At 43.7% G+C, this 22,130-nt stretch overlaps 2 protein-coding genes, 1 non-coding gene and 1 pseudogene across 7 annotated transcripts in view; 2 read left to right on the top strand and 2 right to left on the bottom strand.

The window, feature by feature from the left end:
- The window catches only part of LOC136306459 (coiled-coil domain-containing protein 150-like), a 39,600-nt pseudogene extending 35,274 nt beyond the window's left edge, over positions 1 to 4,326 (top strand).
- Positions 4,327 to 12,141: 7,815 nt separating this feature from the next.
- TRNAT-GGU (transfer RNA threonine (anticodon GGU)) lies at positions 12,142 to 12,217 on the bottom strand. The gene has a single exon. It is a non-coding gene; the product is annotated as a tRNA-Thr (tRNA).
- Positions 12,218 to 12,336: 119 nt separating this feature from the next.
- Positions 12,337 to 15,891, bottom strand: LOC136306209 (collagen alpha-1(I) chain-like). Of its 3 annotated transcripts, none has more exons than XM_066232569.1 (3): positions 14,543 to 15,891; positions 14,308 to 14,418; positions 12,337 to 12,536 (listed from the first exon to the last, which is right to left on the bottom strand). In XM_066232569.1, the coding sequence occupies exon 1, from the start codon at positions 15,757 to 15,759 to the stop codon at positions 14,608 to 14,610; it is 1,152 nt and encodes a 383-aa protein (XP_066088666.1). In that variant the 5' UTR covers positions 15,760 to 15,891; the 3' UTR covers positions 12,337 to 12,536; positions 14,308 to 14,418; positions 14,543 to 14,607. The 3 variants fall into 3 exon arrangements, with proteins under 3 accessions (XP_066088666.1, XP_066088665.1, XP_066088664.1); XM_066232568.1 differs by lacking the exon at positions 14,308 to 14,418 and adding an exon at positions 13,783 to 14,008; XM_066232567.1 differs by lacking the exon at positions 14,308 to 14,418 and having other exon boundaries at positions 12,338 to 12,536.
- Positions 14,661 to 22,130, top strand: part of HECW2 (HECT, C2 and WW domain containing E3 ubiquitin protein ligase 2) — a 438,960-nt gene continuing 431,490 nt past the window's right edge. The window contains exon 1 of one of the 3 annotated variants that reach the window (XM_066232561.1): positions 14,661 to 14,797. The gene's annotated coding sequence lies outside the window, so the exon portion shown is untranslated. The other 2 variants (XM_066232560.1, XM_066232559.1) reach the window with 2 other exon arrangements.

Here is a 22,130-nt window from a genome sequence, read left to right as displayed (position 1 = left end):
TTTAATACAAATACTGAATCTCTTTGTACGATGTGATACATTGGGACTTGGTTAAAACCTTTGTATCCTGTTTTCAGGAATTGAAAGAAACTGTCAGACACCTGAAGAAAAGAGGCAACAGAGAATAAGCTGAAAGAAGCCAGTGTGGAGTCAGAAGAGGTAAGCCAGAGCCGTGGACGTAGAGGAAGACGCGCTTCCTCAGGCACAGTCCCCTTGAGACAGAAGTCAGTGTGAAATCCTGCACTACCCTAGCTGTCAGGAGCTCAACAGGTAAGAAGCAGCAGCTTACCAAGTACTGGCTCTAGTATAAAAAATCATTTTTAGATTAAGATTTTGTATCCTGATATGAGATACTAGAACGCTGAAATATTGGTGAAGCCTGAAGTCCCAAGTTCCTCCCACTGCATAGAAGAAGGGGAGGCTGGCATGTGTGGGTTTTAATGCATTAGTGTTTGACATCAACTAATGAGAATGGAAACTCTTTGTTCAGTCAATAGCTAGAAGTGTAAAGTTGGCCCTATTAATTTGTGAATTTACTTTCTCCTAATATTTTAAGTTGACTTTTTTTTCTTAGCGAGAGGAGGGAGGCAGAAAGAGGCTCCTGCATGCACCAGACTGTGATTCACTTGGCAATCCCACTAGGGGGCAGTGCTTTGCCCATCTGGGGCCCTTGCTCAGCTGCAACCAGAGCCATTTTTAGCACCTGAGATGGAGGCTGGGGAGCCGTCCTCAGTGCCTAGAGGCCAACTTGCTCTAATTGAGCCATGTGTGCAAGAGGGGAAGACAGAAGTGAGGGGGAAGGGTGGAGAAGCAGATGGGCACTTCTCCTGTGTGCCCTGACCAGGATTCGAACCTGGGATATCCATATACCGGACCAACGCTCTACTACTGAGCCAACCAGCCAGGGCCCAAGATACAAGTTTTTTTTGTTTTTGTTTTCTTTTTCCAAGTGAGAGGAGGGAAGATGTGTCCTGAACAGGTTTCACTCTGCAACCCCTGCCTGGGGGTGATACTCTACCCTTCTGGGGCCACGCTGTAACTGAGCTATTTTTAACACCTGAGGTGGAGGCTCCATGAAGCCACCCTCAGCGCCCGGTTTATGTGCTCGAACCAATTAAGCAATGGATGCGGGAGGGGAAGAGAGAGAGAGTAAGAGGGGAGGGAGAGGGGTGGAGAAGGAGATGGTTGCTTCCCCTGCGTCCCCTGACTGGGAATTGAACCTGGGACATCCACATGCCAGGCTGATACTCTACCACTGAGCCAACTGGCCAGGACTATAAATTGGCTTTTTAAAAGGTATTTAAAATCATGCATTTTAAGAACTAGAAAGGATCTTTGAAATCCTTATTCCACTACAACCCACCCTCGTTGTTCGGATAAGAAAACAGAGATTCTTAAGCTTAAGTTATCATCATGATGTTGCTATCAGTTGACTATGATTTTCCCCTTTTATAGCTATTAAATTACATGACAATGACTTTCAAAATAGTATATTAAAAAGAATATGGACTGCAACAATCCTGAGTTGGAATGCCACCTGGGACACTTACTGTGGCCCTAAGGAAGTTGCATTTACGCTCTTGACTTTGTCAGCATATCCATGGAAGAGCAGGGAGTTAATACCTACTGCTCTGTTCTGATAGATGGCTCAGAGTCAGTTTCAATAAATGTTAGCTGCCTTCTCATTCACCGTAGAGGAGGAGACACGATGTACATGCCATCTCAAGCATCTTTTCCTCCACTCCCGGTAAAGGTGCTGGAGAAAGGTGGGGTTCGGTTTGGTTTGGGGGTGGGGGTGTCACTGTCATCAGGACGCACAGACCTGAAAACAGCTTAGATAGCAAGGGGAGCTCAATCTTCTTACCTCATCTTCTGCGTACACTTGAGCTGGCTAACAGAGGACAGGACACGGTGGCACATCTCTCGAGGACCTGTTACATGGCAGCGCCAGGGGATGGAGACACAGAGCGAACAAGCCAGACAAGCCCCTGCTCCCACGGCACTGGGCTCCTCCCAGGCAAGAGAGACATCCCCGCCACTCTCTCCAACTTCAGAATCAGAAAGCGAAATGCTCATACAAAAGGGTGCAGGTGGGAGTCTGTCTATCTTCCCTCCTCTTACTTGGAAAAAGAAAACAAAAACAAAATAACTTGTATCTTGGGCCCTGGCTGGTTGGCTCAGTAGTAGAGCGTTGAATATCCCAGGTTCGATTCATGAAATGAGTGACCAGAGAGGGGAATCAGTCACTTTATTCTAGAGCAGCGATTTTCAACCTTTTTCATCTCATGGCACACACAAACTGTATTTCCCATGTATAAGATGCACCCTCTTCCGAAAAATTTGGGGTCTAAAAACTGGGTGCGGCTTACAGTGGTTGTAGTTTTTTTTTACTTGCATTTCTCACTTTTTCATGTGGATGAGGAATTGTATGAATTTTATGATGAATAAAACCTGAGTTCAATAACTTTATGTTAATATGCATTTTTTTCAAATTTTGGGCCCAAAAATTAAGGTGCGTCTTATACATAGGGAAATAATTACTAAAATTCAGCACACCAAAAAATATATTATTTTGCTGACGTAACAAAAAAGTAGGTATAATTTTGATTTGTCCACAGGACAGCTGTAGTTGTGTTGGCTGTTTTCAGTTTTTTATCTGACAGTCTAAGGGAAAAGAGTCAGTGCCCGGCTGAATAGTCAGGTATTGCAGGTTTTAAAAACTCTTGCGGTACACTATTGAAAATCACTGTTCTAGAGGATATGTTCTGGACTTGATGCGAAGCAGCCTTCAAAAAAGCAAAACATCCCTAATACTTGGAAAAGTGCAGGCGTGTATAAGCACTCAGTAAATATTTGTCAAATACAGTGAATGAATACTGAGTCCAGTTCATTGTCAAAGACAGACTGTTGGAGGGACTGTTTAAATAGAACAAAGATAGTTTAGAAGTGTGTGCTTATGAGCTAAATAAAATATACTTTTATGATAAAAAAAATAAAAAAATACAACTTACAGTGAACTGGCCCATTTTTTTAGTAATTAATTCTATTATTTTCATAAAGCACAACAGAAAAATCAGCCTTTACAATTTAGGGACTTTGGAGAAATATTTAGTCTTAGGAAATAAAATTCAAAATGTGGTTTGAACTACTGTTTTCATCTTCAGTGCCATCTTGTGCTTTTAGTCTTATCTTTTCTCCTGGATTCTGTGTTTCCCTCATTCTCATCCAGGAAATACTCACAAAGGTATGAAAGGTAGCAGGCCTGCATGCATTGTTTAGCTTCGTATTCAGAATTACTGTCTCATCTATAGGATATGCGTTATGCAAATAGGTTGCAAGGCCTTCCAGTCAGAATTTGTGTCTTTTAATACCTTGGTAAAAAGGCTCTTGAACTAATTTTAACATCTGTTGTAACTTTTAATAACATTTATATGCTCAGGTAACAGCTAAGCTGGAAGAAGCTCACCGCTGGTTTAAGTGCAGGTTCCATGGCCTACCACTTGAGCTGACAAAAAACCGATTGCACAACTTCCCTGGGGAAACAGGTGGCAGGAAGAGGTAGGGCCTTTAGACAGGGCTGTCTTAAGGAATTCGTAGATTTCTAATTATATAAATTCTCTCTTCATTCAGCTCCTCTCTTTACTAATCTGTAGATTTCTTTAAACTATTGCAAGGAAAGCAATGAATTATTTTTTTTTTCTTAAAAGTACAGCCTCTCTGGCCCTGGCCCGTTGGTTCAGCAGTAGAGTGTCGGCCTGGCGTACAGGAGTCCCGGGTTTGATTTCCGGCCAGGGCACACAGGAGAAGTGCCCATCTGCTTCTCTACCCCTCCCCCTCTCCTTTCTCTCTCTCTTCTCCTCCCTGCAGCCAAGGCTCCATTGGAGCAGTTGGCCCATGCGGAGAGGATGGCTCCATGGCCTCCACCTCTGGCGCTAGAATGGCTCCGATTGCAGTGGAGCAATGCCCCAGATGGGCAAAGCATCACCCCCTGGTGGGCATGCTGGGTGGACCCTGGTCTGGCTCATGCGGAAGTCTTGTTTGCTGCCCCCTACTTCTCACTTTGGAAAAATACAAAAAAAAAAAAAAAAGTGCAACCTCTCCCAAAGTGTCCACCACCTACCGTGATGAATAAATATTTATAAAAACAAAATAGGTCCTCAGTTGTGCAGTTAGATTTGAACAGGGCTAGGTGTAATTTCTTTCCAACAGGATCAAGATTAAAGGCACAAGGCCACGTCCAACCAGTCTGTTCTTCATAGGTGGGAGAGAAAGCAGAATCTTAAACTTGTACCCAAGAAGTATCATGCTAACCTGGAGAAAAAGTGATGTCCTTGACAGAGGGCCTTGGCTGCTGGCTATAACGCTGTGATTCCCCGAGCCCAGCACTTGGGCTGGCCTGTTTCTACAGTCATCATAACATCAAGTCTTTGATGAGAACTGACGATTTTGGACCTGAGTTTATCCTTTTATGAACTCTGATATAAGTACAGAAACACCTCATCTTTTTCTTTCTTTTCCACCCAATAAATGTATATTAATTTATTGTTTGGTAGCAGATGCTGTTGTATGATACCTGGCTATTTTTCTAAGTACATTTCTCCAAAAGCATTTAGGGAGATACTTTATGACAACTAATTGGTATAATATGGATACTTTGTTTCAGTGAACTCTCCCAGTTTAACATCTAGTAGATAATCCTTAGAAATTGATCACCTGGAAAAGGGTTAAAAACTCTTCCACTGTGTGGTAAACATATACCCTTCTATGCAGTGCACCTTTAATAAGACTAATATCTCTGCTTCTATAAGGCATCTGAGAGATGGTAAGTGTCCAAGGAAAGCTATCAGTGCAAAGAAGATGTTTCAAATAGCCGTCTGCTCTGCTCCAGGAGACTGCCTGGCCAACGTAACTCTCCCTTACTATAGGGAGCATAATTTCAGCTCTATTTATTCCCAATATTGAATAGGGGCTCATGTAATCCAGACTAAATATATGTAAACAGATGGCATAATACCAGGCTTAATTGATGTTCAAGTAACAGTAACCATTGCTGATACTATTGGTACTTATTTCAAGTGAGCAATTATGAAATTGAAGAGAATGTCAAATGTAAGACTGGCAGAGGTTGATGAGACCACCAGTCAAATCTACATCTAGATAAAAAGACAAAGCTGGATTTATTGCTTAGTTGGTAAGGGAGAGCCGTGGTGGACAGCCAGTCGTCTGTGATTAGAGCAGGCGGCTGCTCTTACACAGGGTTTGCGGAAGCATGGATTTAAGGATTGGAAGACTTTCAGAGGCTGAAGTGGGCTGACAGCACCTGTAGAAGTGTAGTTACTCGGCTGAGGCTGTTGTGGATTACTGGCTTTCAGAGACAAGTTTATTGGAGTGCATCCATTCCTGTGTGTCCAACTTTCAGAAGTGAAGGACTCCGTGATTGGCAGGATGGTAAAAGCTCAGGTGCTAAACAAGTTCTCATTGCTCAGCGGACAAGTTTAAAGTTGGTTCTGATAGCTGTTCGTCCCATACCTTCAGAGCAGTCAGTCAGTTGTCTCATCTGTTGGGAAGGTGGGGACAGTTGATTTGTGTGCCCCTTTTGGTAGTCATACCCTTGGTTAGGACAGTGGCTCTGTAGTTTCATTTAAGAATGGACACACATTAAACAAATACTTTGTTAATCCAGATACAATATGAAGTATTAGCACTGGCGTAGACACCTCTCTGGGTAGAAAAATAGACTTTATTTTATTTTAGCCTGCTTAGCCACTAGAATCCTTTCTTAGTACATGTCACCTTTCTCAGAGTTCACGTAGGGACATGCATTTGATTACCCCAGGACACATTCTCAAATATATATGACAAGGAAGTGGGAGACTACTCATACAGGCACTCAATAGGTGTGGGCTGAGCTACTATGGCACATAACTGATTACGAATCATGTATCAAGCAGCACATAAAAAAATCCCCAAAAACAAGATAAAAATGTTTTAAGCCTGACCAGGCAGTGGGGCAGGTGGATAGAGTGTTGGACTGGAACATGGAGGACCCAGGTTTGAAACCGCGAGGTTGCTGGCTTGAGCGTGGGATTGTAGACATGACCCCATGGTTGTTGGCTTGAGCCCAAAGGTTGCTGGCTTAAAGCCCAAGGTTGCTGGCTTGAGCAAGGGGTCATTTGGTCTGCTGTAGCCCAGCCCCCTCTTCCATCGAGGCACATATGAGAAAGCAGTCAATGAACAACTAAGGTGCTGCAACAAAGAATTTATGCTTCTCATCTCTCTCCCTTCCTGTCTGTCTGTTCCTCTTTCTGTCTCTGTCAAAAAAAAAAAAAAAGTTTTAAAAGAAAGTCAGTATAACTCTCCAGAAATAGCCCTAAGAAATTATTTCTAAGACTTTTTGTGAATATGATCAGTGTTATTATTTTGCTTCATCTGGAAGACATTCAGAGTATGAGATGCTAATAGTTGTGATGTTGGATGCTATTTCAGATAATATGATAGAAGCTTTAGTGCTGATAACGAATACCCAGCGGAGGTGGTAGTTGGTCAGTGGATCTACAGTATTGTCCAAAAGAGGGCAAGTGACTGATAATTTTAAAATGTTTTTAATTAAAGTATAATACAAATACAAAGATGTGCACTCTTATTATAAATGTATAGCTTGCTAAATTTTCACAAACTATCCACTTGTAACTAGCACCCAGATTAATAAAGGAAACACTAGTTTCTCAGAATTCCTTTTTGTGGCTCTCTTCCAGTCATAACCCACCCCCCACCTCCATCACCACACCAAGTCACCACTGTCCTGACTTCTCAATGGAATTGATTTGCTTTCCTTGCTTTGTATTTATAGAGCTGGAAACATACAATATACGCTCTTCTGTATATCTCTTCTTTTACTCAGCATTACATTTGTGAAATCCACTCATACTGTTACTTAGTTTTAACTTCTTAATTCCCACTATTTTATAGTATTCCATGTGAGTACTGATTGTTTTTGTTATTCATGTAAGCATATACTTAAAGTGTAAAGGGCAATTCAGTATGTCAAAAATAAATTCTTGTGAAAGCTCTTAAAAATATCCAACCTTCTAGTTCTAACTCTGCTTACAATGATGTAACTGTCTGATCTGTAACTTGAGACTTTAAATGATATTATCCACCATGAAGAAGAACTCTGAGCTGATGGCCTAACAGTTTCTGGTGCCAGAGATTTCTTTCTGCCAGTTAATAAATGGGAATCTGGAAATGTAACTCAGTGTCCCGTAAGTTTTTTCTTTTTTCTTTTAGCATGAATGGATTTCCTATGGTTGTGTCATCTCAAGGTGAATTTAAAAAATTGAAATTTTTGAACCTTTAAAACTGAGATATAAACTCCCAGTGAATCTAGGTTTGAAATTACCTGATGAAAACTGATCTAATTTCTGTGACCTGAACTCTTTTGATCTGAACTGTAAAGACTATCTCTTTAAATGTACTTCTATTTGCATCTAAAACTATCATTTCTCAAAGTGTAAAATATCCTGGAAAAGAATGCCAGTGAGGAGCTCAGAAGTGAACAGAAGGCATGCTGAGATGGAATGTTGTCCAGAAAGTTTGTTCATAAAGGTGTGGGCAGAGCTAAGAAAACTAACAAGGAATGTTGAGGCATCCAGGGAGCAGCCACAGGCTTTGCTTCTAGCCAAAGGAAGTCCCAGGGAGAAGGAAAGGGAAGTTGCTACATTTTCATAGGCACAAAGGGAATGCACTGGGGTTCTGCAGTCCAGGGAGGCCTGGAGTAGTGACAGGGACTGTTTGAAAGGGGCATGCTGTAGTTGCATTACCAGGTGAAGGAAGGAGTTGAGAGAAAACACTTCACCCCTTTCTCCTCTTTTTTTTTCTTCTTTTTTTTTTTTTTAACAGGGACAGAGAGAGGCAGAAAGAGGGATAGATAGGAACTGAGAGAGATGAGAAGCATCAATCATTAGTTTTTTGTTGCAACACCTTAGTTGTTCATTGATTGCTGATTGCTTTCTCATATGTGCCTTGACCGTGGGGCTGCAGCAGACCAAGTAACCCCTTGCTCAAGCCAGCGACCTTGGGTCCAAGCTGGTGAGCTTTGCTTAAACCAGATGAGCCCACACTCAAGCTGGAGACCTCGGGGTCTCGAACCTGGGTCCTCCGCATCCCGGTTCAATGCTCTATCCACTATGCCATCGCCTGGTCAAGCCCCTTTCTCCTCTTACCTTCCAATCTTCACCAATGCTGGAGGCGGGGTGGGGCGCGGCAGGGTGGGAGGGGCAGAAGTCAAGTCTGTGTATGTCCATATGGGTTTGTCTCCTAGGTTACAAAACAGGGCAGAGGAAGGTAGAGTGTGGTTCTCCAGAGGAGGTGGGTTGGCATACAGAGAAAACTGATATAAAATGACAAGCTGGATGTGGTATAATATTGGCCCCAAGACAAAGTGCAACAATAACACTTAAAAGGGCATTATATTAAACTTTTCAAATATTTTATATTATTTTTCTAGCATTTCACCCTTGCTTTTAATTTCACAACATATTTTCTATTCTTTGGTTTTACTTTAAGTTTTCTTAGGTTAACTGCTAAATCTGTGTGACTGAGTTATATCTCAACATAAACTCCCTGGCACGGGTTTCAGTAATGATACAGCTTCTGGGAAAGATATCTTTTTTTTTTCTTTTTTCCCCCAAAAGCTATAGCATTATCTACAGTCTTCTTCCCAAACAGAATCATGTTTTAGTTGAAGTTTTGAGCCAAGTGAAATGCATCTTAGTTGTTCACTGATTACTTTCTTATATGTGCAGCAGAGTGAGTGACCCCTTGCTCAAGCCAGCGACCTTGGGCTCAACCCAGTGACCTTGGGCTTCAAGCCAGTGACCTTTAGGCTCAAGCCAGAAACCATGGGATCATGTCTATGATCCCACACTCAAGCCAGCCACCCCATGCTCAAGCTGGTGAGCCTGCACTCAAGCCCAAGGAGCCCCCACTTAAGCCGGCAATCTCGGGGTTTCGAACCTGGGTCCTCTGCATCCCATTCCATCGCTCTATGCCCTGTGCCACCACCTGGTCCAGCTTGATAGGGTATTTTAAGCACAAAAATTTAAAATTTCATTAAGTCCAATCTGTCTATTTTTTTTTCTTTTGTTACCTATGCTTTTGGTGTCCTATCTAAGAAATTATTGCCCAACAACCTAATGTTGTGAAGCTGCCTTAGGAAATTGGAAATACAGATTCTTCTGCCATCTTTGAAGAAACAAGACGCTATTAGTTCTAGAGTCATAAGAAAATGAATTCTTCCAACAATTGATAAAATAGATTTTTCCCTAGTCAGGCCTCACATGCAAATGGATACTAGTAAACTTTGACTGCAGCCTTGTGGGACCCTGAGCAAAGGTCCCAGTTAAGTTATACCCACATTTTTGACCCACAGAAACTGTGAGATAATATGTTGTTGTTTTAAGCCACTATATTTGTGGTAATTTGTTACGCAAAAATGGAAAACTAATGTATTTTTGTATTTAAAAACACTTTTTTTCTCCCTCAGCAAGACAATCTAGTCATTTTTTTCTACTTCTAAATTCAAGATCTTTGGGTGATGTTCAGTCATCTCTCGCATGTTCAGATGCAGTGCCTTGGCACCCTAATTTTCCAGAGGATAAGACATCTGCCTTCTATGAAGTCCAATATATAATGATGGACATCCAAATACTATAGATAGGGGATAGATCCACATTTTGTGAAGTCTGAAGATTGCACTAGTTAGAACTTTCTTTAAGGAAAGAATACTCAAGTACAAAGAAGGTACCAAAATAATTTTTATTTATTTATTTTTTATTTTTCCAAAGTGAGAAGCAGGGGGAGGCAGACAGACTCCCGCATGTGCCTGACTGAGATCCACCTGGCATGCCCACCAGGGGGCGATGCTCTGCCCATCTGGGGCGTTGCTCTGCTGTAACTGGAGCCATTCCAGCACCTGTGGCAGAGGCCATGGAGCTGTCCTCAGCACCCAGGCCTACTTTGCTCCAATGGAGCCCTGGCTGCAGGAAGGGAAGAGAGAGATAAAGGAGATGGGGAAGGGTGGGGAAGCAGATAGGCGCTTCTCCTGTGTGCCCTGGCTGGGAATTGAACCTGGGACTTCCACATGCTGGGCCAACGCTCTACTGCTGAGCCAACCGACCAGGGCCAAAAATAACTCTTTTATTTAATATCATATTACATATTTAAAATAATCACAAGTATCAGATATCATCAAATCCAGAAAAATACCATAATTTTTAAAAATTTTAACTTTGTCCACCATATTTTGGCTTCATACTCTGATTTCTTCATAGAAAATCATTTTTTCACATATTGCTCTATAGAGTTAATAGATAGTTCAATCTTTCCACTAGCATAGTTGGTTGAAATTTATTTTTATTATTGTTAGTTTAGAAGAATTTCTTTCCAGTCCACAATTCAATATTGGGAGAGTCACATACATTTTTAAGACTGTTGTGAAATCTGAAAAAAATACCCAATTTCTTTTACATATAAAGGATAACATGGAGGATTTTCCACATTCTAGTTCTGGATTCTTACATTTCAAAAATTGTCTACTTACTACCTTTATACTTTGGGCTGGGTCCTGAATAGATGCATCTGTTTGCTGATACAGTCTCTGGCCCTTCACCTTTGTGTCACAACACCAAGTGGCCCCGTTGACAGGAGGCCTTCGACAGCCATAGTAGATGTCAGTGTTACTTTGGACTGTAATGTTCTTGAATCACATAAATTTATTCCACTTTACTAACTCATCTTCCCCTTAGCCAGATCCCCAAGATGCCCCCATTGTAATACTTCCAGATACAAGGAAAGTTACAGTACAAGGAAAGTTAAAGTGAAAAGAGACAGCAGTTTCTTGAGATGAAAATATTTGCCTTTGGAAACTTTTACAGAAACATAAGACCATGTGAACACACTTCTAGGACTCCCCCTGTGGTGTTCAAAGGGGCTTGAAGTTTAAGTGTCTAAGAATCTGTGGTTTGGACACTAACCTCAGGAGGAATGTTCGCAAACATGAGCACAGTCCTAGAGAGGAGGTAACCCAGGCTGCTGACGGCTCAGGACACTCTGTCATATGATAAGCAGTTAATGGAAAGATCTTGGAAAAGACTGTTCAAGTGGTTCTCAAGTCTGTACTTCAGTACTTGGAATCCTATGAGGTGAAAGAAGTATTTTGAATCAATATAAAGAATCATTTTTCTAATGTTTGGTCAGTTCAAAGTAGATTTAACCAGCTTGTGAAATATTGAGTTTACTTATGGGAATGATTCAAGAAGAGGCTAGAGAATCAGTCATGGATTGTATGAAGAGGAGACCCAAATTAGGTAGTGATGGTGATGGGGGAATGAGGATTGCAGTATGGTAAGAAGCTAACCTTTACACAAATTTCCAAGCCTGAGGCTTTAGGATGACTTTACTATTAATCTTGTTTGACAGCTTAGACTGGGTTTAATGTTTCGATGTATAGAATCTTTTAAAGATAGAGCTGCTTTTAAGGTGAAAATTGTTTACCCCGTCTGGGACTGATGTTCAGACCAACAGAGCTATACTCAGCACCTGAGGCTGACAGACTAACTGAGCTATCCTCAGCTCCCAGGGCCAATGCTTGAACCAATTGAGCCGCTGGCTGCAGGAGGTGAAGAGGGAGAGAAGGGAAAGAGGGAGGGGGAGAGAAGTAGATGGTCACTTCTTTCTGTGACCTGACTGGGAATTGAACACGGGATGTCCACACAACTGGCTGACGCTCTATCCACTGAATCAACTATCCAGGGCTGCTTTTTTTTTTTTTTGTATTTTTCTGAAGCTAGAAACGAGGAGAGACAGTCAGACAGACTCCCGCATGCGCCTGACCGGGATCCACCCGGCACGCCCAATAGGGGGCGATGCTCTGCCCACCAGGGGGCGATGCTCTGCCCCTCCAGGGCGTCGCTCTGTCGCAACCAGAGCCACTCTAGTGCCTGGGGCAGAGGCCAAGGAGCCATCCCCAGCGTCCGGGCCATCTTTGCTCCAATGGAGCCTTGGCAGCGGGAGGGGAAGAGAGAGACAGAGAGGAGGGAGAGAGGGAGGGGTGGAGAAGCAGATGGGCGCTTCTCCTGTGTGTGCCCTGGCCGGGAATCGAACCCGGGACTTCTGCATACCAGGCCGACGCTCTACCACTGAGCCAACCGGCCAGGGCCTATTTTTTTTTTTTAACCTAAGGACAGCAATAATGATCCATTTTAACTCTATTTTTATGCGTTTTTTTGTTTAAACTTGATTGTAACACAGTGGTTAATTAATACAAGAGGCTAAGGGTTTGCAGGTGTGGTGTTGCTGGGTCTAGAACAAGTGGTAGAAAGAATATCATGTTTGTATAAGACACTTTTTTGGTGGTGAATGTCTGGGGCTCATCAGTTCGGTGGGATAGCTTATCAGCGATGCCTGGGATGGAAAGATCCAGGGGAGTAAAAGAGTCAGAGCTTTTGTCACACATGACAGAACACAGCTGAACTGACCTGAGGAAATAAAGGAGGAGAGTGATTGGCTTCAACGGTGGAGTTCACTTCTGTCTTATTTGCCTCCTAAGCCTCAAAAGACATCATCTTCTGTCCCTCAGCTTTCCTTCCCTTAAAGACTCATGGGTGAGGGGGAAGGGCATTTTGGAAAACGAATCCTTGTTATTAGAGAATGGGGAGAAATGAACACTGGGAGTACATATTCAAAATCCCCACCCCAAAAAACCAAACCAATTAAAAATGGGCAAAGGACCCGAATAGGCACTTTTCCCAAGAGGATGTACAGATGGCCAATAGACACATATGGAAAGATGTTCAATGTCACTAAGCATCAGAGAGATGAAAATTGAAACCACAATGAGATACCGCCTCCATCTGTCAGAATGGTTATCAACAATAAATCAACAAACAACAAATGTTGAGGATGTGGAGAAAAGGGAACCCTCATGCACTGTTGGAGGGAATGCAGGTTGGTGCAGCCACTGTGGAAAACAGTATGGAGTTATCTCAAAAAATTAAAAATGGAACTGCTTTAGGACGTATCGATTCCACGTCTGGGAATTTATCCAAAGAAACTTGAAACTCTAATTCGAAAGAATATATTCTCTCCTATGTACATTGCAGTGTTATTTACAATAGCCAAAGTTTGGAAGCAGGCCAAGTGCCCATCAGTAGATAAGTGGATAAAAAAGTGTAGTACATTTTACACAATGGAATACTACTCTGCTGTAAAAAAGGAAATCTTACCCTTTGCATCAGCATGAATGAATCTGGAGAGCATCATGCTAAGTGAAACAAGCCAGTCAGAGAATGACAAGTACCATATGATTTCATGCATGTATGGAATCTGATGAATAAATGAACCAACTAGCAAAATAGGGGCAGACTCAGACAAAGAGCAGGTTGACAGCTTTGTGTGGTGGTGGTGGTGGTGGTGGTGGTGGTGATGGGGAGGTGAGGGTGGAGGGATTGAGCAAAAAAGAAAAAACTCTGGATGTGGTAGACTGCAAGTGGCAAAAAGCCTTTGTAAATTTGAGGCTTAGCAAAAGGCTAAGTTCTCCCCACCCTCCCACCGCCACCTCCATATTGGCTATGAAGCTGAGTATTTGCACTCATCCCATAGCCCCACTTCACTTGCTTGCTTAAGTTACTGGAAGCAATTTACATGCCCTTCCTCTTACCCTTTGTTTGTTCAGATGTTGATTTTACTTATGCATGGTGAGGGGGATTCCTGTTTATGCCTTACCAGAGTTCCTGTTTTTGCCTCAGATGTGACTTTATACCAAAGACTTCCTTATTTGCATAGGGCTATATAATAAAAGCAAACTGGGGGCTATGGGGCTCTCGGATATTGCCATCAGCATTGAAAAGGCCTGCGGATCCCATCTTCTTTTCTTGATGAGTCTATTTTCTTAATTCTGCACCGTTCTCCCTCAAGACCCAGAATTTCTAGCCGCGCTGGTCCGCGGCATCTGGACAGGACAACACTGTGGTGATTGTAGGAAGGCGATAAGATGGGTGGAAGGAGGTAGAGAAGGATATGAGAGGATAAATGGTGACAGACATCTGGGGTGGTGAACACACAGTACAGATGATGTGTTGCAGAATTGTCCACCTGAAACCTGTATAATTTTGCTTACCAGTGTCACCTCAATTGAAAATAAATTCAATTTAAAAAAATACAAATTACGGATATTTTGGGGAAAATGTTTTGGGACTTCCTCCACCTGGCTACAGTTAACTGTAAAATTCAGTAACTCATCCCCCATACCTGGCTAGGCACCATGCATAGGGGGCAACATCCTAGGATTTCAGTGCTTTTCCTCTTTCCCGTAAGTGGGACTGAATCAGTGAAGAGGCTACAGAAGCGGCACGTAAAAAGCTGAAAGTATTAATATAGTACATTTAAAAATTGTAGTGCCCTCTTTAGGCAATGTAGTTCAGAGCGCTTTCAACAATCCATTTTTAATCGTGACCACACCCCGTGTAGGTGACATGAGTTTTACCGTCTTGCCCTCGTAGTTGGTAAAATCAAGGCATGCCAACCCTCCGTTTAGCTTTTCGGTGGGATCTAGGGAGAGTCCTGGGTGCATAACCTCGGAGGGTCTCCTCCCTCCTCCGTGGCGCCTTTCAGAAGCCTCCGTCCTCCGGCGTCGCAGGCGAGCAGCTCCGGGTCCTCCGCAGCCTCGGGATTCGTCCTCGGCTCAGCTGCACCCGCCCCGCTGTCCCTCACCTTCCTCAGGAAGGTCCCGCTGGCCAAGGTCTGGCTGTCCTTACCGTCCTCTCCCCGCCTCCCTGCCCCGGTCCCGAGGTGCAGTAGGCCCCCCGCCAAGCGCCCCGCAGACAGGTGCGGGCAGATGCTGCCGACACGTCTAGCGGAAGGGCCGCCAGCGCCGCCGGAGGTGAGCGGCCCAGGCCCTTCGTCCTCCGAGGGCCGGGGCGCAGGGGATGCAGCGGGCGGCGGGCCCCGGCCGGAGGAAGGTGGCGGCGGGAGGAAGGCCGCGCAAGCCGGCGGGGAGCGGCGCGATGAGGCGAGGCGGGCGGGCCGGGCTCTGCGGTGCCGCTCGGGGACGCGCCGCGCCGGGGACGCCGAGCTCCGCCGGGAGCCTAGCAGCGCCCGGACCCCTTGCGCTCTCCCGAGCGCGGGCGGGCGACAGGGCTCCGCGCGTCCCCGCCGCCGCCGCCGCTGCTGACTCGACACGATCGGCGGGTCGCGCGGGGGGCGCGGCGTCAGCCGGGGGTGGGCGGCGGCGCGGAGCCGCTCGAGGAGCGCCGAGTGTGGCGGGGAGCGAAGGAAGATGCCGGCACAAAGGCGAGCGCGGACCCAGCCTGCTGCGGAGGGCGGCGGGAAGAGCCGCTGAGGGGCGCGCCGGGCGCTCCGCTCTGGCGCGCGTCTCCCGTCGCTGCCTTGGGTGGCGGGGACGGGGCCGGCAGCGCACGGTCCCTTGGCCCCGTAGCAGCGGCTGCCGCAGCCGGGAGGGGAGCTGCATGAGACGCGCAGCGGCGCCCCCGCCGCCAGCTCTCCCCGCGGCGCGCGGACCAGCCGGAGGGCACCGGGGCCGCGGGTCCGATCGCCTGCCGGGGAGCCCTCCCGCCCCGCGGCCCCGTGCCTGTCTGCAGACCCCGGTGAGTACGCGGCCCGCGCCGGACCCACGCGCTGCAGGTACCCGGCAGCCAGCCGGAGGTGGCTTTGTTTTCCTTCCTCGCGCTCCAACGCCGTCATTCATTTGACATTTTGACTTCTGTTGCCCTAAAACGCGGGCGAGAGACTCTGGGACGTGTCTCATGGTTTGGTTATCCTGGGGAGCTGAGACTTTTGGGTCTTTTGAGCATCACTTGAGGGAGCGGAGGCTTCGTTTCCTTTTTGATTTGGAGTGTGTTGTGAACATCCTCTGCTGGTGTTTGGGGCCTGGAGGAAACTGGGGCTGCAGATTTAGACGTAGACGTCTACGAGGACGTGCAACTGCAGAGGGCTGGCTCTTCCGTGCCATGCCTTTTTCTCTGTTAGCAGTGCCCAAGTGTTTTTCCTTGATAATTATCAGTTTTAGGAGCATCTTCACAGGCACGTTTATTCCCTTTAGAGTTGGAAGTCTTTGGAGACACTACAGAGAGCTCCCAGAGTTGCAAGGGATCAATAGGTCTTAAACTTGGAGAAAGCAAGCATCGGTGATCGTCCTAGTTAGCGGTGGACGTAGGCAAACTTCCCGGGAGGCTTTAGCTTTTCTGGTATGTTTATGCTTACACTGTCCTAGAATCAGGCACACTTGGAGTGCTCATTGTACCTATACCTTTGTCAAAGTGGGAAACTTATCTTTTCTCGAGTAGTTTTCTAGGTCATTTAGAAAAGTAATTCTAATGTAATTATTAGAGTCTTCTATTAGACCTAGTGATATTTAGTGTATTCATCGTTTGACTTACAAGTATGATTTTCTTTTTACTCTTTCTTCTGTTCCCTCAAGGGCTCATTTCTTCGTTGCCTAGAAAGCCCCCCCCCAACAAACAAACAAACAAACAAACAAAACACAAAAAACATATGGGTGTGTGTTCTGAGAGGGTATCTTTAAACGGACACATTACCTTATAAACAAAGAAGGATCAGTTATTAGGCTTATCTGTGGAGTTATTGAAGCGAGAAGCCTAATTTGGATGGGGATATTATTCATGGTGTGAAAATCTGGAGGTTCCTAATCTGTTTGGTCATCAGAAGATTCCTGCAGGGATTGTTTATATAGTGTGGGAGACAGATGGCATCCCTAGTGCACAAGCCCAGCCCAGCATAAAGGGTCATTGTATTCCTCAGAAATTACCCACTTCACTGTTGGGAGGGTGGGGTAGGGTGGGGTAGAAGGTGGGGCAAACATCATTTTAATCTCTCAAAAGAGACATTATAACCTTTCCACCCAGTAGCCTAGCCAGTTAATTTCTTCTTTCTTTGTACATTTAAAAAAGTCCTAAGTGAACTATTTGTTTTATTTCTTTGGCCCATTTTGGCCTCATTTGTGGTTATATGAAGTAGTTTAAACAGTTACGTTAACAAAAAATGCCTTTGAATTTAATATTATTGTACCAGTTATAGAAGGTAAAAAGTCATGACTTTCTTAGCTCTTGTTCATTTCACTGAAGGGCTCCTTGGACTCATAGCATCTTTTAGCTATGAGAAAGGACTTCATCTTTTAGCTATGAGAAAGGACTTTTATGCAACTGTATTAATTCAAAAGGAGTTTCTTCCACCTTCTCTATGACAGGTGGTTTCCTAACCCCCAGCATTTGCCACCCCCAACCCCCACCCCTCGCAATGGATAGCTTTACCATTGCCTCCATCACAGAGTTGAGCGGCCTTTGGCAATGAATCTTTATGAATGACTGTGGAGCCTGTGAAGAAGTCAGAGTCATTCTGAACATTTGAGATAAGCCAGCTGGAGCTTTTTTGTTCCTATCACCATTGTAGATTGTTTATGTACTGCAGATTGCTACTAGATGACAAATTGGTCTTCCTTCTTTGTGAATGTGAGGGAAAAGATTCCAGTAAATTAATATTCACTAGATACAGTACTAGATTTAATGAAGAACATGAACAATGTTTGACCCCCTCTGAACAGGAAGTAGGCAATAAAAATAAGCATTAGCTCTGTTTAACTTGGGTAATGTGATCTTGGGAGAAAAACATATTTTCTTACTCATTTAAAGCCTTTGCATCACTGATCTCAGCAAAAGGCAAAGAAACTAAGGTTGTTACCTGTAGTTGAGGACAGATCCTGGGTAGCCTTTCTTCGGAATGTGTTTTGCAGGAGAGGTGGCTTTTTGGGCTCTGTCCAGTTTCAATGTGTGCTGTGGCATCAATGAAAAGATAGAACATTCAAAATACTTGTTAAATCTGTGGCTGGTACCTGTGTACCCTCTTATTAGGCTGCTGTCTGTCTTGTGGAAAGGCTCCTTTAAGAGAAACCTGAAGCTCCAGGCCTGGGGTTTGCTGTGGATTTGGCCCAGGTCTCTATTCTAGCATGTTACTGCCTGCTTTCTTGGGTAAAAATGGAACCAGTTTTGCACGGTTCGGTAGATAGGGAGTTTCCAACTCCACTGTGGAAAGACAGGCCTGGCATGAGAAAGAGAGGACTGTATTTGAATTTCGGTTGACCTAACAGAGGCAGAAGTTGCTTCTTTACACACAGGATGCCTTTTTGTATGGGGCGACCAGATGTCCTGGTTTGCCTGCAACAGTTCCAGTTTATTCCTGTTGACCTATGTTGTCAAGAAATCAAATACACCCCCTTTCACATTTGAAAGTGTTCTGGTTTAGGTGATAAATTATACAGTCATCCTACATATTAGTGAATCTTGTACTTTATCCGTCTCTCCTGGCCTCACATTTTGAGCCTTGCTTTATTTCAGTCTTTTATTATTATGCAAAGATAAAAAATGTAAAAAAAAAGCAAACAAAATATACGTATGGAAAAAATATCAAGGAAGATAGAAGAATAAGGTAACTGATTGCTTATCATATGTTTACACATGTAGAAAATAAAATATCCTTAAGTTGTTAATTGTCTAGCATGGTTCTAAGCCTGTGTTATTATTGTCTTTAGAGCAGTAGAAATGAACACTTGCCCATTTACCTGGGGCTGACACAACCTGAGACAACTCGAATGACTGGGAAGAGCAGCTTCAGCAGAATCTGTTTGTAGACCTGGTGGATGCATGGCTCCAGCAGATATGAACGCAAGATTCAAAGTCTAGTGTTTGGTCCAATCTTGGATGTTTACTGAGAGTTCAGAACACAAATGTTGTTCCGAAGACTGGACTCCACGTTCTCCTTGTTTCCTAGCTATCTGGGCCACAAGGGTGAAGAAGAGCCTCTATTTTCCATCCTCTCTTCTGACTCCCGTCTTGGGTTTGGGTCTCAGCTTTTCATGCGGAGGACTTGCAGAGCAGAACTTGTTGAGCCTGTTCACCATGTGAAAATTCTCATAGGGGTTTAAGGTAGTAGCACAGGTAACCTGGTGGAGGTTTGGGTTCCAAAGCTAGATATATGAAGCTCGTGGTACCTATTTCTGCAACAGTTGCTGTGCTCCTTTGCTAAAGAATCATCTATTTCTAATAGTTTAATTGCATTGGGCCCAGTTGGTTCTACAGTTAATTATGGCCGTCACCTTTTCCTTCCATACCCGTGCCATTAAAATCCTCAGAAGATTGGTCAGTGTGCCTGAATAAGAAGAAATTTATATATTTCCTTTATAAGTAGCATGACTATGTAATTTTTTTTTCTTGTCCAGACAAGGAAATTTTTGAGAGTAAGAAGGATACTAACTGGAAATAGTACCAGATCAAGCACCATAATCGGAGGCTCTCCAGGAAAACTATGAAGTATGGTTATTTTAACTATGACCTAAGTCCTTAGCTTTTATATGAAGAATATACATATGATAGAAAAATGTCCTTAGCTTTCATTCAGATTTGTTCATATATATTTGTGTGTGCATGCATATATGTTTATGTTTATTTTACACAAACATTGGTCATATATCTATAGATATGTATATTGTGGGGTTGAAGTTAACCAGTTAAGAAGGCCTAGTCATTTGGAAAACCATAGCCTTCATAATCTCTTTCATGGATTGACTTTTTAAGCTCTCTGCATCCAGTCTTTCCAAATTTTAATTCATCTTCTCACCTGTGTGGTTCTAATACCGATATGTTGGTATAATTCTCTTGCTTAAAAACCTTTGATGGCTCTCCATTTTCTGTTTACTTTTCAAAGTAAGATCCACAGACAATTTGATGGTTAGAAATAAAAAGCAATTAAAACATTTTATTCATTTATTCTACTACTATTTACTGAGCACCTTCCATGAGTCAGTAGTCAGTCTCTGATCTAGGTAATGGGGATATACCACTAGATAAAACACAAATCTCTGCCCTTGTGGAGTTTTCATTCTATTGGGAGTGGAGGGGTGGGAGTGGGAGACAGACATTAAAACAAATAAATAAGTAAATTATATAGCCTGATAAAAGGAGGTAAATGCTTTGGAAGAAAGCAACATTCTAACAAGATAAATATGGTTGTGTAGGGTTCATGGTGAAAGAGAACTTAAAGACTTAAAAGGAAGTGAGGGAGGTTATGTATGCAAATAACCTGAGAGCAGTGTTTCAGGCAGAGGGAGCAGCCAGTGTAAAGGCCCACAGGTGAGATTGTTTCTGGATGTGTTCAAAGATTAGCAAGAAGACCAGCTTGAGGAGGTGGGGGTGACCACTGGGGATTGGAAATGAGATCAGAAAGGTGGCGTCAGAGAGACAGAACAGTAGGACCTTGAGAGATATCAGAGTAATCATATAATATTTTAGCAGAAATCCCATTGTGTTCTCTTTTTTTTTTTTTTTTTTTTTTGTATTTTTCTGAAGCTGGAAACAGGGAGAGACAGTCAGACAGACTCCCGCATGCGCCCGACCGGGATCCACCCGGCACGCCCACCAGGGGCGATGCTCTGCCCCTCCGGGGCCTGGCTCTGTTGCGACCAGAGCCACTCTAGCGCCTGGGGCAGAGGCCAAGAAGCCATCCCCAGCACCCGGGCCATCTTTGCTCCAATGGAACCTTGGCTGCGGGAGGGGAAGAGAGAGACAGAGAGGAAGGAGAGGGGGAGGGGTGGAGAAGCAGATGGGCGCTTCTCCTGTGTGCCCTGGCCGGGAATCGAACCCGGGACTTCTGCACGCCAGGCCGACGCTCTACCACTGAGCCAACCGGCAAGGGCCTCATTGTGTTCTTAAAACTCATAACTTTAAAAACTGTGTGCTGTGAAAACTGCACTGGTCAGTATAGCTTGCCTTACATATGGTATACTTTATCTTGGTTAATATACTTTTTTATGTCATTTGTTAATTGTTTATTTGTTAAAATACCTTATTTTGTTGTTGTTGCTGATCTTAAATTACATCCCTGTGTCACAAAAATAGATCAGTGGCTCAAAATGGTTCATTGAAGAGTGAAAATAGTGATGAAAATAGTAATGTAAATGCTACAGTTTAGAATGTCATAAACATATTTAGAGAACTGAATCTCACTGCCAATACAAAATGTGAATATGCATAAAAACAAGGGAATCCATGGGAGTGATGCTTTCATACAGTACCTGAAAATGGAAAGTACAAATGGATGTATGACGATGACTACCTCAAAACTATTTATATAGATTTCCCAGGCATTTGCTCCTAACCCCCAGTCATCGCCTGTTATGAAACTTTGTCTAATAGTGGCATGAAGCCATGGATGTTTTGGTGTCATTTTCAAACAAAGCACAGTGGCTTCTCTGTTACACTATTGAAGTGTTCCAGGGCAAGCACACAATAAAGCTTTCCATTACAAAATTAGTGTATTATATTGCTAAAAGGTAGATAAGAGACCAAAACTCTAGTCTCGTCATTAAAGGATCCTTGTAACAAAAATAAGAATGAGTCATGTTCTTGAAGAGAGACTTAGAAAATCAACTGGAAATCTAAGAGACAAACATCATCCTTAGAGAGAAACCAGGAGTTATTGATGGGATTCCTTTGTCAAATGACACGGTTGGCCGTTGCATAATATCAGTGGAGTAAGAGTGTGAAAGAGCGATTACTGTCAAGTACATGCTAGCAGATATTTCACTTTATGCATGCAGAGAATGTCATGCAGAGAATGAATCAGCTCTTGGCATTTGTTCAGGGGGGGAGGGCTTGGTGATGCTTTGTTCATTTATCACTGAAAACTTGAGCTATAAGGGAAGAGATTTTTCTTTGCGTTAACCACTACGTATGAAACTCGAAAGTTGCTCAGGGGGCAGGACTGACAAAGTACTAGTTTCATGTTCAGGTAAGAAGGTGATGGTTTCAGGAGGAAAAGAAGTTGTACCTAGAAGCCAATTTACGTGCTTCTCTCAGAGAAGATGTAGTGCCTTCTGATCTTGAGGAAATATTAAAAGGAAGAATGAGAACTGGATACATCAAATTGTGGTCCCTGGGTATGTAAGTCTGGTCAGTGACAGGCAGGGACTATACCACTTTTTCTCTGTGCATGTAAATGTACTGGCTGTTTAGGGAATTGTGCTCATATAGTATTTTATCTGTGGC

The sequence above is a fragment of the Saccopteryx bilineata genome, chromosome 5 (genome assembly GCF_036850765.1).
Source record: "Saccopteryx bilineata isolate mSacBil1 chromosome 5, mSacBil1_pri_phased_curated, whole genome shotgun sequence".
NCBI lineage: Eukaryota > Metazoa > Chordata > Mammalia > Chiroptera > Emballonuridae > Saccopteryx > Saccopteryx bilineata.
Note: the sequence above shows the minus strand (reverse complement) of the source record. Positions and strands in the feature narration are given on the sequence as shown.

Excerpts from the sequence above, each read along its gene's own strand:
- LOC136306209 (XM_066232569.1), bottom strand. The coding sequence starts at position 15,759 with ATGACGGCGTTGGAGCGCGAGGAAGGAAAACAAAGCCACCTCCGGCTG.